At 43.9% G+C, this 18,927-nt stretch overlaps 1 protein-coding gene across 1 annotated transcript in view; it reads left to right on the top strand.

The window, feature by feature from the left end:
• The window catches only part of LOC129461992 (guanylate cyclase 2G-like), a 49,864-nt gene extending 31,887 nt beyond the window's left edge, over positions 1–17,977 (top strand). The window contains 10 exon segments of the mRNA XM_063633239.1: positions 1,649–1,804; positions 8,054–8,231; positions 10,653–10,793; positions 11,645–11,816; positions 11,818–11,838; positions 13,680–13,854; positions 14,917–15,015; positions 16,856–16,902; positions 16,904–16,948; positions 17,852–17,977. Coding sequence (XP_063489309.1) covers positions 1,649–1,804; positions 8,054–8,231; positions 10,653–10,793; positions 11,645–11,816; positions 11,818–11,838; positions 13,680–13,854; positions 14,917–15,015; positions 16,856–16,902; positions 16,904–16,948; positions 17,852–17,977 — 1,160 coding nt within the window.
• Positions 17,978–18,927: the final 950 nt, after the last annotated feature.

Here is an 18,927-nt window from a genome sequence, read left to right on the forward strand (position 1 = left end):
GAGACCCTGTCAAAAAAAAAAAAAAAAGGGAGAGAAATTTTGTTTTTATTATTAATTAATTAATTAATTAATGTTGAGACAGAGTCTCACTCTGTTGCCCAGGCTGGAGTGCAGTGGCATACTCTTGGCTCATTGCAACCTCCACCTCCTGGGTTCAAGTGATTCTCATGCCTCAGCCTCCCCGATGTAGCTGGGGATTACAGGCACGCACCACCACGCCTGACTAATTTCTATAATTTTAATAGAGACGGGGTTTCGTCGTGTTGGCCAGGCCAGTCTTGAATTCCCGACTTCAAGTGATTTGCTCTCCTCGGCCTCCCAAAGTGCTGGGATTACAGGCGTGAGCCACTGTGCCCGGCCAAGACCTGCTAGCAGCTGTCCTTGTTCCCCTTCCGCATCCTCTAATGTATATCTTTTCTTTTAATGACTATGACCTATAATGACATAAGCCTATAGACTTCACTGCAAAAAAAGGAGATGTGTAAAATATCTAGAATAGACCGATAAATCTATAGAGACAGAATGCAGGTTGGTGGTGGTTATCAGGGGTTGGGGGTCGGGATAACAGGGAGAAACTGCTTCATGAGTGAGGAGTTTACTTTGGAGTGATGGGAATGTTTCGGAGCTAGACAGAGGTGGTGGCTGCACAACATGGTGAATGTGCTAAATGCCACTGAATTGTTCATTTAACATGGTTAATTTTTTTTTTTTTTTTGAGATGGAATCTGGATCTGTTACCCAGGGTGGAGGGCAGTAGTGCAACCTTGACTCATTGCAACCTCTGCCTGCTGGGTTCTAGTGATTCTCCTGCCTCAGCCCCCCGAGTAGCTGGGATTACACATGTGTTCCACCATGCCCGGCTAATTTTTGTATTTTTATTTATTTTTATTATTTATTTATTTGAAACAGAGTTTCGCTCTTGTTGCCCAGGCTAGACTTCAATGGCGTGATCTTGGCTCACCACAACCTCTGCCTCCTGGGTTCAAGCGATTCTCCTGCCTCAGCCTCCCCAGGTGCTGGGATTACTGGCATGCACCACCACGCCCGGCTAATTTTGTATTTTTAGGAGAGACGGAGTTTCTCCATGTTGGTCAGGCTAGGCTTGAACTCCTGACCTCAGGTGATCCACCTGCCTTGGCCACCCAAAGTACTGGGATTATAGACGTGAGCCACCATGCCCAGCAATTTTTGTATTTTTAATAGAGGAGTTTCACCATGTTGGCCAGGCTGGTCTGGAACTCCTGACCTCAATTTATCCTCCCACCTCGGCCTCCCAAAGTGCTGGGATTACAGGCGTGAACTGCGCCTGGCCTAAAATGGTTAATTTTATGTTCTATGAATCATACCACAGTTTTTTTTTTAAAAATAAAGGCAATACAGAGAAGGAACATGAACACGAAAACCAGCTGTAATTTTAGTCTTGAGTAAACCACCGTTAACATGTTAGCGCACATCCTTCCTGCTAATTTTCTCTATATTCACACACACGGACCCCTATTTGCTCTTCAAATCAGACACCATTGGGGCTGATGGCTCAGGGCTGGCTGGATGCCTTCTTTTCTCCTGTGCCCCCAAGGATGAAGAGGTGGCTTTTCCTGTTTTGCCTGGCAGCACCCTCACTCCATGCAGACATCCCATTGCTTTGCAGAGCTCTACTGGACTGCCCCAGAGCTGCTGCGGCTCCCGGAGGTGCCCTGGTCAGGTACCCCGCAAGGAGATGTTTACAGCTTCGCCATTCTGATGAGGGATCTGATCTACCATTGGGACCACGGGCCCTTTGATGACCTCCATGAGGCACCGGATGGTAAAGCAGGACAGCCTGCTTGGGAGGTTTTGGTCGTGTGGGCTAGCTTTGAAATGCTGGTTTTTTAAATTAATTGTTTTATTAATATACAATTTATTCCATTATTTTTATTGAAAAATTAATGCTCTTTCCCAGCAAGCAGACTCAGAAAAAAATTAAAGAAAAATAAAAATTCATATTCTTTTTTTAAATTAGAAAATGAATTGCATTTTGGTTACCAAAAAAATCAAGGGACCCCAAATTATATAAGTTATTTTGTTACAGCAGCCAGAGGGATCCTATTAGAAAATGAGGCAGATTATGTCATTTCTCTATCAGAAGCCTCCCCTGGCTTCCCATCTGGGGAGTGAAAACTGAGTCCTCCTCATGGCCTGTAGACCACCGCAGGCCTCGAAACCGTGTAACCTCTGCGGCCTTCTGGATTAGTTTCCTGGGAGGCCATAACAGTGACCACAAGCTTGGTGGCTTGAAACACCGATGTTTATTCTCTGGCAGTTCTAGAGGCCAGATGTCTAAAGTCAGGGTGTTGTCAAGCCTCTGTTCCCTCCAGAAGCTCTAGGGGAAGGTTCCATTCTCTGCCTCTTCCAGCTGCTGGTGGCTGCCCCAGCATTCCTGGGTTTGTGGCCACATGGCCTCAACCTCTGGCTCCGTCTTCACATTGCCTCCTCCTCTGTGTACTTATCCTGGCTGTGCCACTTATGAGGACATTTGTCATTGGATTTGGGGCCCGCCCCTATAATCTAAGATGACCTCCTCAACCTGAGATCCTTAATTCTATTTGCATATTTTGTTTATATCCTCTTTCCCAAATAAGGAAACATTTGTAGGTTCTGGGGATTAGGATTTGGACATTTCCCTTTAGGAACCACGATTCAGCCCACTGCACCTTGCTACTGTCATTTCTTATGGCTCACTCCTTTCAGTCACACTGGCCACCTTCTTGCGTCTCCAATATAGACAAATCCATAGAGACAGAATGCAGGTTGGTGGTGGTTACCAGGGGCTGGGGTCGGGAGAACAGGGAGAAACTGCTTCATGAGCAAGGGGTTTACTTTGGGGTTGTAGAAATGTTTCTACCACTCTAGACACATTTCTACCCCAGACCCTTTGTGTGTACTGTTCCCTCTGCCCAGACAGCTCTCGCCTCATATTCCTATGTACAAATTTGCCCCATTCTTTCTTAAGGGCTACAGAATTTTTCACTGTGAGAATATGCCATAAATGGTACCTTGATACACATTTTGGAAATTGCTGCAATGAGCAGCTCTGTATCTTTGCACACATGGTGAATATTTCTTCAGGCTAGATTTCTAGCCATGAAATTGAGGAAATAAATATATTTTAACTATATTCAAAATCCATGATAAATGCTGTTCAATTGTCCACTAACAAAGGATATTTTCGGGCTTTTTTTTTTTTTTTTTTTTTTGCTGGGTTGTCTCTTAATGGCTGATGCCTGAATCTCAGCCCGAGATTCTGATATCATTGGTTCGGGGTGCTGCCTCAGTGTCAGGGTTTCAAAGCTCCTGGGGTGATTGTAATATGTAGCAGCTCAGGCTGCTTGGAGAGAGGATACCAGTGTGTGTGTGTATGCACCTAAGTGTGAGTTTCTAAGTAAACTCAGCCCACTTTCTCTCTTGATTTTTTTTTTCTTGCTTTGCCTACCATTGCTAGCCTATCCTCAGTGTCCTATCTCAAGCCTCAGCTTTAGATCGTTATCTATTACCTGGAGACTTTTTGAGTCAGGAGCCCATTGTGAGGATATGCAATTGCTTTTAGACCAGATTCCAGTTTCTAATTTCTGGCCAAATAAAGCAGAGGTGAGATTAATCCAAAAAGGGTAACTCAAAATCCAAGTGCATCTGACTTTGGCATCAAGCACACACACAAATATTCCCAGACAGCACAGGTGGGAGCCCACCCACAGTCCCTCAGCCCCATTACCGCCTAGGTTTTGCCAGTTGAGATCTGTAAGGGAAGATACTGTGGACAATCAGTGTATTTCCCCTTCATTGTTGAGCTCAAAATTAACTGAGAGCTGGCTATATGGGACTATGTATCCACAGGACTGCAACCAGGAAGAGTACAGTGTATACCTAATTTATGGGCAAACAATTCTTCAATTAACTTCTGACACTTTCCTACAAACAAAGCTTGTACTGGGAACTGAGTAGCTATTGATTCTCTGGGCACGCAAGACCCATGGTTCTCAAACTTTGGTGGGCATCAGAATCACCGGGAGGCAGTTAAAACACAACATTGTTGGGTTCCACTCTTGGGGTTTCTGGCTCAGTAGGTCTGGGGTGAGGCCTGAGAATGTGCATTTCCATTACCCTCCCGGGTGATGCTGATAAAGCCACAGCTTGGAAGCACTAGCCTTGGTCCTTGTGGTCCTTGGACCAGCAGCATCAGCATCAGCTGGAAACGTGTCAGAAATGCACATTTTCAGGCCCCACTCCTGACCTGCTTCATTGGAAACTGTGGAGGAATTGGTCCAGAAATCTGTGTTTCCGCAAGCTCCCCAGCGATTCTGATGCATGTTGCCAAAGCAAATGAGCAACAGTGCTAACATGTCTAGTAGACGGTTAAAGATTATAGGATGGAAACTGCTGGTTAGAAGTTACTAGGTAATTCACACATGTTCTCTGAAGTGCAGACCCATGGGTCCGAATTTGCTCTCGAAGTCCTGTATCATTTTTCTGATTCTTTCATGCATTTCTTAGAGCTAAACACAGAAAGCAGAAGATGCCATAGTAATTCAGTCACTGCTTTTGAAGCCATTGCTGTCTCATGCCTCAAATTGTACTTCGTTTGGGAAGTAAAACACAATTTTCCAGAGTACTATTTTTTTGAGATGGAATCTCTCTGTCACCCAGGCTGGAGTGTGATGGCGTGATCTCGGCTCACTGCAGCCTCTACCTCCTGGGTTCAAGCAATTCTGCCTTGGCCTCCTGAATAGCTAGGACTACAGGCATCCACCACCATGCCTGGCTAATTTGTGTATTTTTAGTAGAGACAGGGTTTCACCATGTTGGCCAGGCTGGTCTCGAACTCTTGACCTCAAGTGATCCGCCCACCTTGGGCTCCTAAAGTACTGGGATTACAGGCGTGAGCCACCGTGCCCAGCTCCTAGAGTGCTTTTTAATGCACATACTTTCAGAATACTTTTAGGCATTAAACATATACACTTAAACAAGATGACATTTTATGCACAGTTTTGTAACCTGTATTTTTTTATTACATTAAACTAACAGCCATATATTATTCAGATTTCCTAGTTCTTACCTAATGTCCTTTTTCTGTCTCTGAACCCCATCCAGGGTACCGCATTATATTTGGTTGTCATGTCTCCTTAAGCTACTCTGGGAAAATTTCTCAGACTTTATTTTCAGTGACCTTGACACTTTTGAGGAGTACTGGTCAGATCCTTTGTAGAAGTTCTTTCATGTGGAATTTGTCTGATTTGTTTTTCTTTTCTCATGGTTTTGCGTATATGTGTTTTGAAGGATGACTGCACAAGTAAGTTGTCCTTTTCATTGATTATTGCTGTTGACGTTGACCTTGATCACTTGGCTGGGGAAGTGTTTGTCAATTTCTCCACCATAAAGTTACTCTGATTTCTCCCTTCCATACTTAGTCTAGGGAGAGAAATCTCTATGTGAAACCCACACTTATGAGTGAGGAGTTAGGCTGGGCGCAGTGGCTCATGCCTGTAATCCCCACATTGTGGGAGGCCGAGGAGGGCGGATCACTTGAGCCCAGGAGTTTGAGACCAACCTGGGAACACAGGGAGATCCAGTCTTTACAAAAATACAATAATTACCTAGACGTGGTAGCATCCCAGCTACTCTGGAAGCTGAGGTGCGAGGATTGCTTGAGCGTGGGAGGTAGAGTAAAGATCCTGCCACTGCACTCCAGCCTGGGCAACAGAGACCCTGTCTCAAAAAAAAAAAAAGGGTGGGGAGTTAGGCTCCACCTCTTTGAGGAGGGAATACTTGGAATTCTTCTCCGTGGGATATTTGTATACTCTGCCCGTTCGTTTATTTCTTCAAGTACTTATGTCAGTATGGACTCATGGATATTTATTTTATACTTTCAGTTATAACTGAATATCACTTTATTTTGTGGCTTAAATTGTTCCAGTTTTGGCCATTCAGTTTCAGGTGGCTTCTGTGTCTCTTTGACGTGTAGCCATCGCTGTGGTGTTTTGTCTTGTTTCTGCGTATTTCCTTACTTTCTGGTAAGACAAGAAAGTCTCATTTTGCATATCCCTGCGCCACTGCTAGAAGCAACCAATTCTCTCCAATAAGCCCTGGCTGCTTTTGTTGGAGAAAGGTATTAGAAAGTTAGAGCTGACACTAGATACGCTCATTGCTACCGGAGTGTTGTTGCTTATGGGCCCTCTCAGTGGACAGAGTAAGGAAATGCGTGTGTGTACTAACCCGTATGTATACATATCTCTATAACTACACATGCACCCATACACATATGTCTGCATCTACATTAAGCTAAACATGAGTTCCCATTGACGTCTCCAAATCTAACTCATCACCATCATGGTTCATTGCAGTCTTCCCCATTACTTTTCTGTAAATTCCAACATTGAGATCCTGGCTCCCACCATCCACCATCCATGTACTTTGTTCAATCCCTGTGTGTGTGTTCAGTGATTTTAGACTTGTCAATCTGCATCCCCATGAGAAGCAGTTTTACCAACTAGAGTACGATGATTATGAGTAGTTCCTTTTGTCTTTAGTCTTAAAGTTTCTAGTCATTTCACAAACGATGTAGGTCAGCATTCTTTCTCACTCATCCCATTCAGTAAGGTTATGCCATATATTTGTAACACTGTTAGATTCTTTTATCGCTGTTTGCATTCTATCTTGGGGTTGCCTAATTTCCCAATTGGTATTTTTTAAAGTTTGCTTTCCTTATGGCTTACTTTTGTGCTATAAAGCTCTATGGGTTTTGACAAATACATAGTGTCATCTATCCACCGCTATAGTATCCTACAGAAAAGTTTCCTCATCCTAAATTTATCCCCTGCACTTCACCTAGTCAACGCTCTCTGCTCCCCAAACTTGGAAAACACTGATCTGTTTTCTGTCTCTAAAATTTTGTCTTTTCTAAAATGTATATTTCCTTAATTTCTGGGAAAACAAGAAAGTCTCATTTTGCGTATCTCCTGCGCCAGTGCTAGATGCAGTCAATTCTCCAAGAAGCCATGACTTCTTTTGTTGGAGAAAGGTATTAGAAAGTAAGCAGATAACGAGGTCAAGAGATTGAGACCATCCTGACCAACATGGTGAAACTCCGTCTCTATTAAATGTACAAAAATTAGCTGGGCGTGGTGGCGCATGCCTGTAGTCCCAGCTACTGGGGAACCTTAGGCAGGAGAATCGCTTGAACCCGGGAGGTGGAGGTTGCAGTGAGCGGAGAACACACCACTGCACTCCAGCCTGGGCAATAGGGCCAGAGTCTATCTCAAAAAAACAAAAAAAAAACAAAAAAAAAAGAAGGGAGGGAGGGAAAAGAAAGAAAGAAATGACCCCCTAGATATGGCCCCTGCTGGCGTGTTGTTGCTTCTGGGGTGCCATGTAAATAGAATCATACAGTACACAGCCTTTTCTGACTGGTTTCTCTTAGTAATAATGCATGTAAGACTTATCCATGTTGTTGCACGCACAATATTTTTATTCCAAAACATGTATACATTGTTCTCAAAATATTTTCTTGACAACATCTGGTTAAGCAGAATGTTTAATAAATGTCAGTAGGAGCCAATGAAGAAGTGGGAAAAATTAGGTTTACAAAATCGGACAGAGAGGCAGGACATGATGGTAACATTATGTGTTAAAATAGCATTTTTGCAACATATTACAGAAAATTTAACAAAATTGCGTGAAGCGTGCTTTGGAGGTTTCCAGCATGAAATGCCTATACATTCCTGAAATCATGCAGAGATATGCTTCTCCTCAAGCAAACTTCTATTTTAAAAAATCTTGATTTGAAAACAAATTAATTAGGAGGGTGTTTGTTTATATGTTTTTCATTAGAATTGTTCATTTTCCAGGCAGATTCTCAGAGTATTTCTATTAAAATATCCAGATTACTTTGGAATTCTAATCTGTTCTATTTATTTAAAAACTCAGTTTACAAATATAAGAGCACAATTACTATTGAAAATGAAGTGTAGTAAGTGGCACAAAGCTCTGATGTTTGGCTATCTAAACCCAACATGAATTTCAGAAATCATCAACCGAATCAAAGACCCCGCAGCAGCTGTCCCACTGCGACCCTCCGTGCCTGAGGAGAAGGGCGATGAGAAGATCGTGGCCATGGTGAGGGCGTGTTGGGATGAATCTCTGGAGAAAAGATGCAGTTTCTCTTCCATCAAGAAAACTTTATGAGAGGCCAGTCCCAGAGGGTGAGTTAGATGTGCAACAGATATTTGCTCTCACTCAGTTAACCATTAGGATTGTAGAGCTGCCGGGCATGGTGGCTCATGCATGTAATCCCACTGCTTTAGGAGGCTAAGGCAGGAGGATCCCTTGAGGCCAGGAGTTCAAGACCAGCCTGGGCAACATGGTGAGATTCTGTATCTATAAAAATTAAAGTAAAAAATTAGCCAGGTGTGGTGGTGTGAGCCTATAGTTTGAGTTTCTTAGGGGGCTGAGAATTGCTTGAGCCCTGGAGGTCAAGGCTGCAGTGAGCTATAATTGTGCCACTGCACTCCAGCCTGGGTGACAGAATGAGACCCTGTTTCTAAAAAACAACAACAAAAAATTAAATCTATATGGCTGTGATTGGTTCTATGTGACTCATTCCCTTCCTCCCTCCCTCCCTTCCTTCCTCCCTTCCTTCCTTCCTTCCTTCCTTCCTTCCTTTTTTCCTTTTTTCCTTTCTTCCTTCCTCATACGCTCACTCAGTGCTTACCATACACAAAGCACTGTACTACATGCTGGTTACAGTGGAGTGAGAAATTCTCCCTTTATTTCATAAATCCCACAAAAATGGATCAGATATTAATAATTCTACTGCCTTCTTTGTCTATCTCAGATGTCACTAATCAATTAACGCCCTTATTTCCAGGGAGTTTTGACATGGTTTCAGAGTCTTTTTCAAATCAGCATTCCAAGGGTAGGCTAATCAATTTGGACTGGACTGTGGAATAAAAATTACTCACCACCTATAGAGTAGGTTATGACTTAAATTATGCATGCCTCTCCAACAAGTTTCTCAACAGTAGCTTCCTTTACACTAGATAATTGTACCATCTTTTAGTACATGAATTTAGGAAGACATGCCCATGTTAGAGGTAGCTTGAGTTGGTAGAAAGAACCCCAGGCTAGGAGTCAGGTGTCTACTCTTAATTTGAACCTTCAGCTATGCATTCTTAAAAAAAAAAATTAAAACATTTTTTGGGGTCAGGGTCTCTCTCTGTTGCACAGGCTGGAGTGCAGTGGCATGATCTCGGCTCACTGCAATCTCTGCCTCCCGGCTTCAAGTGATTCTCATGCCTCAGCCTCCTGAGTAGCTAGGACTACAGGTATGTGCCACCATGCCTGGCTAATTTTTGTATTTTTAGTAGAGACAGGCTTTCGCTATGTTGGCCAGGCTGGTCTCAGACTCCTGATCTCAGGTGATCTGTCTGCCCTGGGCTCCCAAAGTGCTGGGATCACAGGCATGAGCCACTGCATCTGGCCTCAGCTATGCATTCTTAACACAATAGCCCTGTGTTCTGCATTTCCAAGCTCATAATAGTTTTTAAATTTTAAAAATTATTTTAAAAATTAACAGATGAGGCTGGGTGTGGTGGCTCAAGCCTATAATCCCAGCACTTTGGGAGGCCGTGGCGGGTGGGTCACCTGAGGTCAGGAGATTGAGACCAGGCTGACCAACATGGTGAAACTCCGTCTCTACTAAAAATACAAAAATTAGCTGGGTGTGATGGCACACACCTATAACCCCAGCTACTCAGGAGGCTGAGACAGGAGAATCGCTTGAACCTGGGAGGTGGAGGTTGCTGTGAGCTGAGATCACAGCACTGTACTTTCAGCCTGGGTGACAGAGCAAGACTCTGTCTCAAAAATATAAAATAAAATAAAATAATAATTAACAAATGAAACATCGTTTATATTTATGGTATACCATGTGATGTATACTGTGTGGAATGATTAAATCAAGGTAATTAACCTAAAGGTACATCTTAAGTAAGCTTAAGATACATCCCCATATTTTTTACTTAGAAAATATGGACCTCAATGTTATAACAAACCTATTTTCCTATGTGAGTGTAGGTCTCCTCATCTGAAGATGAGGAATTTAAATGAGTTCTCTGAAGACCCTTCGAAAACAAAGGACTAATAGAATCTAGAAATGTCCCTCACATTAGATCGTCTGAAAAGAAAGGAATGACCCATCTTGAAATCTGCATTCTCAATGTCTGTTGGGAGGTGGGGAACGGGCCATTGAAGGCCACTATTTGTTGAGTGCCTGTGGCCCTAGATGTGGCCCTAGACACTTTATGCATGTTATCTTCCTACATTCTCAGAACAACAACGTGATCGTATGTACATGAGGTACACGTGATTATCTTCATTTTCCAAATGAATAAAGCGAGGCTTGGAGAAATGAAGGAGGCAGCTTAGACGGCTGATGAAAGGCAGGCTCTGTCCTGTCACACGGCTGCAATGCCATTGTCACTTCCCCGATGTCCATTGGCAACCCTTAACTAGGACACCTGAAAGGTGAGAAATATTTTCCTGGAATGTGTAGTTGGAAGCTCTGTTCCACTGAGGCCCTAAGGGTCTTGGGAGAAAACATCAATGTCTGGTTTCTTTTAAAGCCATGTGCGCATACTGGCCAGTATGATGAGCAAGCTGGAAGTGTATGCCAATCACCTGGAGGAAGTGGTGCAAGAGAGGACCAGCCAGCTGACTGCAGAGAAGAGGAAGGTGGAGAAGCTTCTGTCCACCATAGTGCCCAGGTATTCGGAAGCACTGGGGCCTTGACGAAGCTGTGGCATAGACATCTAGCAGCCCCACATAGGGGGGATTATTTCCATGATTATTTTTCTAAGAGAATGTCAGGTTCTTCTAAAAGGTGTCAGGCTTTTTTTTTTTTTTTTGTGCAGTTTGGTACACCTGTAAACGGAGATAGAGGCAAACTCTCCTGAATCCATAGAAATAGAGGCTGTAGTCGGTCTTTTACGTGGAGGGTGGTGGATGCAGCAACAGGAGAGTAGCCACTAGATGGCGCCCTCGTTTCACGAGTCTGACTAATTGCTACCTCACCTGTATTTGCAGGTCCAAAACCTCCACACAGTTTAATATGTACCTGTGCCTTCACATTCAAATATTGCTCCATTTTTGGTTCTGTTTCTATGTGTTCACTCTCTCAACACTTGGCAGAAGTATTTGCTGTTAAAATTCTTGTGTCTAGACCAAAGAAGCGGGGGCAGGGATTTTTAATGAGATTGGTTGACTGAAATGAAATTGATTTGTGGATTGGTGAATGATTATATTTCCTTCCACAAATGCAGAGTCTTTACACCCTAACTCTATAACCAATATACATAAAGAAAATCCTTTTTATAAAGGCATCATGTGACCCTCTCTCCTACTCTCCCACAATTTATACACGTCAATTAAAATAGCTCTTTAGAGAGAATGCAACTGGAGAAGTGGATGTTAAAAGAATTCCTCTAGAAAATGAATTTTGTTAACCAAAAGCTTGGCCATTGAAGCAAAAGGACCAATGAGGACAACTTTGCAAGAGTCTGTAGGAGACGAGATGAAGAAGATCCCATTCAAAAATGATCTGTTTCTCTGGTTTCAGCTTCATTGGAGAACAACTCCTAGCCGGAAGGTCCATGGAACCAGAACATTTTGAGTCTGTGACAATCTTTTTCTCTGACATTGTTGGGTTCACAAAGCTGTGTTCTCTCAGCTCCCCTTTGCGAGTCGTCAAGCTCCTCAGTGACCTGTACAGTTTATTCGATCATATCATCACAACTTAATGATGTTTATAAGGTGAGATGCCTCATCCTGGCTGTGCGATCACGCGTGCTCCTTGCGGGCTGTCTCTGAGGCATGATGGAGAATGGAACTTATTCCAGACATCAGCCAGGAAGAAGCTCCATTTCAGTCTATGTCACTTCACGGCAGAAACTCAATATTTTATTTCTGTTTGTTTTCTTGGAAGAGGTCTTGATTAGTCACAGAGGTATGTGCTTGTCAAAAATCACCAGTTTCCTCTGTTTCCTTCCAATATTTTATCTCACCGTAAACACTTTTTAAAAAGAGGCATTGACCTTCCACTGGCTAATTCCTTCCTGTCTTTCCTAAATACGTTTCCTTCAGAGGCAGAGAGGCTCCTGTTTACTGTCCCTCAAAGGTTGTCCTTGGATCTTGTGTGGGTCTCACGTCTGTTGTCCTGATCCTTAGCAATTAAGACTGAAGAAAGACTCCCAATTTTAGACTATCAGACTTGTGGCTAAAAGGGGGGCAGCAACAATTCCCTGCCGGGTGCTACTCTGGGAGACAGAAGGACACGGTCACCTAGAGTGAAAACCATTTTTGACGCGGAAAACAGAAATGTTTTAGCTCTTCATGACTGCCGGCTGGTGGTGGTGATGAGGGCTGCTTTCTGTGTGTTCTGACTCTTTAGAAGCGGTCAGATCATGACTCCAGGGACAGTACCGTGTGCCTGTGCTCATACATGCCTGGTGGGCAGCCGCAAGTGCACCAGCTCCGACCACAATCCCAGGGCCCTGTCTCTGCCTGTGGACCTGGGGACAGCGAGATTTGGGGGACAGTGTGGTCATATGGTCACATACCTCAGTGACACAGTGGCATGTCTTCAATGTTTATCTCAAAGTGTTCCCCACAAATGATGCCTCTGTTCAAGGGTGAAAGAAAGGATGGTATAGATAACCTTTAAGAGCAGATCACACACACCCAACAAAACCAGAACCTGCCCTGCTTAGGAGGACATCTGGGATTTTCCTCTTTCCTCTTAGTATTACCTTCTCAGTTGTATTTTGCTTGAGCTCATATTAAAACTTAGTTTGTATTTCTAAAGGACGTTATCATGGTGGGGAGAGGAAACCCAGAAGCAGGTGAGGCTTGTCGACTAGTTGACTTTGCATAATTTCAGGGTCACCAGGACAGAGGTGTTCTTACCTAACTCTGGCTAATGCCTGAAATTCAGCCTTTACCACATCATCTTTGGGTTCTGCTAAAATGCAAATGTATCTGGAAAGGGCTGTAACTTTAAGCTTCTACTTGTCATTTATTTCTCTATTGTGAAGGACAGATCTGAAAGCTGATTTTATTAGGAGGATGGAGGGGGAAGAGGGCAGACAGGCAGATACATACATTATATATTATATATATATATATGAATGAATACATTTTGTGTAATGTGTAATGTATACCCATGTATAAATGTATCTAAGAGCCCTTGTGCGGGGCGTGGACATTTGAGGTTGGGTGAGATGGTCTCTGCTTGACAGATCCACCTCACCCTTCAAGGTTGACTCTAGGAGCGTACTGCTCTCTGTCTCACTGGTTCTGAATTTGGGCTGGGGAAATACAGTCACCGCTACTATCGGATTTCAGAGGAGGAAACAGTGACTGTGGGGAGGGAGGCTCGGGGAAGGAGGGTGAGGGGGGCCTTGTGGAAGAGCCATGACAAAGGCAGGAACTGAAGAAATGCTGGAACTTGCATGGGATGGAGGTCAGGGAGTGTGACGCATCCAAACTTGGGGCCTCAAGGTTGGGGACAAATGAGGGGCCTTAATCTCTGACCCCACCCCCACCCTTGGCCTCCCTCTTGGAAAACAAAGGTCACTCTGTCGCTTTGTTTTCAGGTTGAGACCATTGGAGATGCGTACTTGGTGGCTTGCAGACTCCCTATCCGCAATGGAAGCCAGCATGTGGCTGAGATTGCCACCATGTCCCTGCACTTCCTCAGTGCCACCATCTGCTTCCAAATTGGGCACATGCCCCAGGAGAAGCTCCAGCTTCGGATTGGCCTCCACACAGGTAGATAAAATTGATGACCTGATGGTCCAGGGATGGCAGCAGGTAGTTCTGGGTTTCACTCCTAGGTCCAAGGCTTTTAGGAACCTGGACATTGAACAGTAACATCTTTAGGGGAAATAAAAGATTGAACTGTCTCTGCATGTGTGTTTCTATTTAGCTAGGTTGCTTGGTAACAACAAGGACACACAATGGCTTCAATGTATTCAACCAAAAATAAGGACTGGGCGCAGTGGCTCACGCCTGTAATCCTAGCAATTTGGGAGGCCGAGATGGGTGGATTGCCTGAGCTCAGGAGTTTGAGACCAACCTGGGCAACATGGTGAAACCCTGTCTGTACTAAAATACAGAAAACCAGCTGGCTGTGGTGGCAGGCACCTGTAATCTCAGCTACTCAGGAGGCTGAGGTGTGAGAACTGCTTGAACCTGGGAGGCAGAGGTTGCAGTGAGCTGACATCGTGCCACTGCACTCCAGCCTGGGCAACAAAGCGAAACTCTGTCAAAAAAAAAAAAAAAAAAAAAAAGGAAGAGACACCAAAACCCAGGACGGGTTATATAGAGCTACTTTTCCTCCAAGCCTTAGCATCAAATGCCCTTTGGTGTGCTCTGTGTCTGCTAACTCATGGGCATGTGATCTGTGCAGAAGTGGTCCATGCTTGGTTTCACACTCTTCTGTCACTGTCTGGAAATTCTTAATCATTTTTGCACAAAGTGTCCTGTGTTTTCACTCTGCACCTGTTCCAGCAAATTTTTGTAGCTAGTTGTGCTACATATCTTCCAAAGCTCAACAAAGATAAAACCTGATCCTCAGTCAGAATGAATTGCTCCCATGTTTGTACCACTATTGGCATCGTTCACAGCTCTAGTTCATGAGTGACACGGTCATTTAATGATGATGTCGCTTTCCAGCAGGAGTTTGTGGGTTCTGTCAATTTCCTTTCTGTAAACCCTAAAACCTACTGCCAAACTTTGCCCCAAGAGGGTGCATCACTACATTTGTTCATTTGATGCGCATCGTAGAATCCAGCCTCGGGCAATGCAGAGCGTTGGTTCTTCACTCTTTAGGTCCTGTGGTGGCTGGTGTGCTGGGGATTACCATGTCCAGATACTGTCTGTTTGGAGACACTGTGAACATGGCGTCCAAAATGGAAAGCAGCAGTTCACGTGGGTATCACTGACAACACTTTGTAAATACAATATTGTTATCTCCCTCCAGGCCCCTAGCTTTAACCAGGGGATACTTTTAGAAGATGCATTTGCTTTTTGCCTACTGTTTTCCATCTGGAGGATAAGATCGTTATCCACTTCAGGCAATACTGATCACATGCTTTATAGATAGGGTTTTGTACTGTGCTCTTGTTAGAACCATGCAAATACACATAGCCTCCTTTTTTCTATGACTTCCCATTCTAAGCAATCACACGCACATATAATCACTTAAATGAAGAGCAGGAGTTGGAAAAGTTTTTCTTTTTTTTTTTTTTTTTGAGATGGAGTCTCACTGTGTCACCCAGGCTGGAGTGCAGTGGTGTGATCTTATTCATTGTGACCTCTGCCTCCTGGGTTCAAGCGATTCTCCTGCCTCAGCCTTCTGAGTAGCGGGCATTACAGGCATGTGCCACCACACCCGGCTAATTTGTGTGTGTGTGTGTGTGTGTGTGTGTGTGTGTTTTAGTAGAGACTGGGTTGCACCATGTTGGTCAGGCTGGTCTTGAACTCCTGACCTCAAGCAATCCACCCACTTTAGCCTCCCAAAGTGCTGGGATTAGCTGGCATGAGCCACTGTGCCTGGCCTGGAAAGCCTTTTCTATACAGGGCCAGACAGTAAATATTTCAGGCTTCAGGGGCCATAGAGTCTTTGTTGCAACTACTTAACTGCTGTTGTAGCTCAAAAGCAGCAATAGACAATATGTCAATCAACCGGCATGGCCATGTTCCAATAAAACTTTATTTGCAAACACAAGTAGTGGACTGGATTTGGCCCATAGATGATAATCTGCCCTTCTCCGAGGTAGAGTATATTCTTGGCGGTACAGAAGATATCTATAGCCACGACCTCCAGGGAATATTACATTCTTTTGCTTTATAGTAATTTTATTGCATTACCATTGCCAGGCACTCATATGCCGTTTGTCATGTAAAAAAGAATTACTCAGTGATGTAAATTTCAAAAAGGCTTAGATGATTAACATTGTTTTATACTGCAAATTTTCCACAATATATAAAAACACATTTGTTGTTAAGTGAACCCGAGTCTCAAACAAGAATTTTTTTTTTTTTTTTGAGATGGAGTTTTGCTCTTGTTGCCCAGGCTAGAGCGCAATGACATGCTCTCGGCTCACTGCAACCTCCGCCTCCCGGGTTCAGCCTCCCAAGTAGCTGGGGTTAACAGGCATCCACCACCAAGCCTGGATAATTTTTGTATTTTTAGTAGAGACAGGGTTTCACCATGTTGGCCAGGCTAGTCCTGAACTCCTGACATCAGATGATCCATCCACCTTGGCCTCCCAAAGTGCTCGGATTATAGGTGTGAGCTTCCACGCCCAGCCTTCAAACAAGAATTTTAAACCCCTCTCTTATCATGTAAGCAAAGGTTTTTAGGATGAACTTTGAAGCTAGAGCTGCTTATAAAGGATCTAGACCTGATTCTAATTGTATTTCTGGTTGCAAACATTTTCAGTAAAATGTCCCAGCTGAGGAGCCCAGTGAACCGCCCTCCATGGGGATTACCTTGTATGCTGAATCAGTTCTGCCTTCTGTTTCCAAACTGAATGCACTAAGGTTTTGAGCAGGACTCAGCAATGACTAAGCAATGTCAGAATGGTTGAGAATCCCAACCTAAGAGTCCCAGACTTCAGAGAAGTCGTCTGTGATTTGCTTAATGAAAAGTCCTGGTGATCAAAGAATTCAAGCAGTATAGGTAGGTTCCCTCTCCAAAGCAGCCCCTACCCCACTGACACTCCACTGACAAGTTGATAACTAAGCAGTGACTGGTTTATGGCAGCTCTCCGGATTCATGTCTCTCAGAGCACTGCAGGCGCCCTGGTGCCATTGTGGGGGGTATGATGTGCAAAAGAGAGGCACCAGTCCGGTCAAGGTAAGACCAGGCCAACCGTGCCCCGCCTACCCCGTTTGGGTATCCGATAGAGACATCGAGGAACTTAGCGGGATGGATGCATCTCCATGAAGTGATGCATGGAGACATCTAAGGTTCCCCTGGAGGCACTCATGACTGCCAGATCTTCTTCCTTCAGAGGAGAAGAAGTTCCCTCAAATGATCAAAAGTGGAATCTTCAACAGAGAATACCTTAACTCTCAGCTAAATCAACCCCTTAGGGGATGTTTTTCTTTTCTTTTCTTTTTTCTTTTTTTTTTTTTTTGCTACAAATGGTCCCCTAGCTTCCTCTTGAACACCCCAGTCCAGAAAAAGAAGTAGAAGGGAAGGCAGTGGCATCATCTCCCTAGTTTTGCTTAGCCTGGCCTTGGCATTCTGTATTCAATCAACTGACTTCAGTAAGAGGAAGACTTTTCTAGAAGGCAGCATTTAGACATAGCTTGGAACCCATTCCTGCTACTGACCAGCTGTCTGAGTTTGAGGGCTTGTTTTTGTCATCTGCAAAATGGGAGTGGTGATAATATTATCCTTGAAGGGTGGATGTGAGGAGTAAATGTGGACATGGATGTGAGGTGCCTCACTGGGTGCCCCACTTATACTAACAGTGCAATAGATTTTATTATTATTTTTAAAAGATTTTCTTTGCAACAAGCTTTAGTCTCCATGGACTGTCACCCCCTAGGACATTGCTGCCTGGCCATGCAGGCTTATCAGCAAAGCCCAAGAAAATCAGTAAGACTGTATCTGTAAGGAGGCCTTTTGCTTGTGGAGGGAGGGAGCTCCCGCTGTCCCAGCAAGCAAGACAGATCTCAGACATCTGCCCAGAGGCCGTGCATTACAGGCGGCCCGCCAGCCCCACCCCAACTCTGCCAGTGATTCCCCAAGGCCTTCCTTTGCCTCCCACTGGGCAAAGGAGAGCAAACAACTTACTGGTTGAAAGGTAAAGAAGGCTTCACTCTTCCACTCCCCAAATTTACTGAAGAAAAAGCCAAAGTCCCAGAGATATTGTGAGGTATTTTCTTTTTTTTTTCTTTTTTTCTTTTTTTAATATTATTATACTTTAAGTACATGTGCACAATGTGCAGGTTTGTTACATATGTATACATGTGCCATGTTGGTGTGCCGCACCCATTAACTCATCATTTAGCATTAGGTATATCTCCTAATGCTGTCCCTCCCCCCTCCCCCCACCCCACAACAGTCCCCGGAGTGTGATGTTCCCCTTCCTGTGTCCATGTGTTCTCATTGTTCAATTCCCACCTATGAGTGAGAACATGTGGTGTTTGGTTTTTTGTCCTTGGGATAGTTTGCTGAGAATGATGGTTTCTGGTTTCATCCATGTCCCTACAAAGGACATGAACTCATCCTTTTTTAGGGCTGCATAGTATTCCATGGTGTATGTGTGCCACATTTTCTTAATCCAGTCTATCGTTTTTGGAAATTTGGGTTGGTTCCAAGTCTTTGCTATTGTGAATAGTGCCGCAATAAACATACGTTTATTGCATGTGTCTTTATAGCAGTATGATTTATAATCCTTTGGGTATATACCGAGTAATGGGATGGCTGGGTCAAATGGTATTTCTAGTTCTAGATCCCTGAGGAATCGCCACACTGACTTCCACAATGGTTGAACTAGTTTACAGTCCCACCAACAGTGTAAAAGTGTTCCTATTTCTCCACATCCTCTCCAGCACCTGTTGTTTCCTGACTTTTTAATGATGGCCATTCTAACTGGTGTGAGATGGTATCTCATTGTGGTTTTGATTTGCATTTCTCTGATGGCTACTGATGATGAGCATTTTTTCATGTGTTTTTTGGCTGCATAAATGTCTTCTTTTGAGAAGTGTCTGTTCATATCCTTCGCCTTTCTTTCAAGATGTTTGTGGAGTCACATGAAAGTCTTTGGGGACCCTTCTTTGAGACTCAGTCAATATCCCATTTAAGAGGTGTGGTTCCAGGGC

The sequence above is a fragment of the Symphalangus syndactylus genome, chromosome 2 (genome assembly GCF_028878055.3).
Source record: "Symphalangus syndactylus isolate Jambi chromosome 2, NHGRI_mSymSyn1-v2.1_pri, whole genome shotgun sequence".
Classification (NCBI taxonomy): Eukaryota; Metazoa; Chordata; class Mammalia; order Primates; family Hylobatidae; genus Symphalangus; species Symphalangus syndactylus.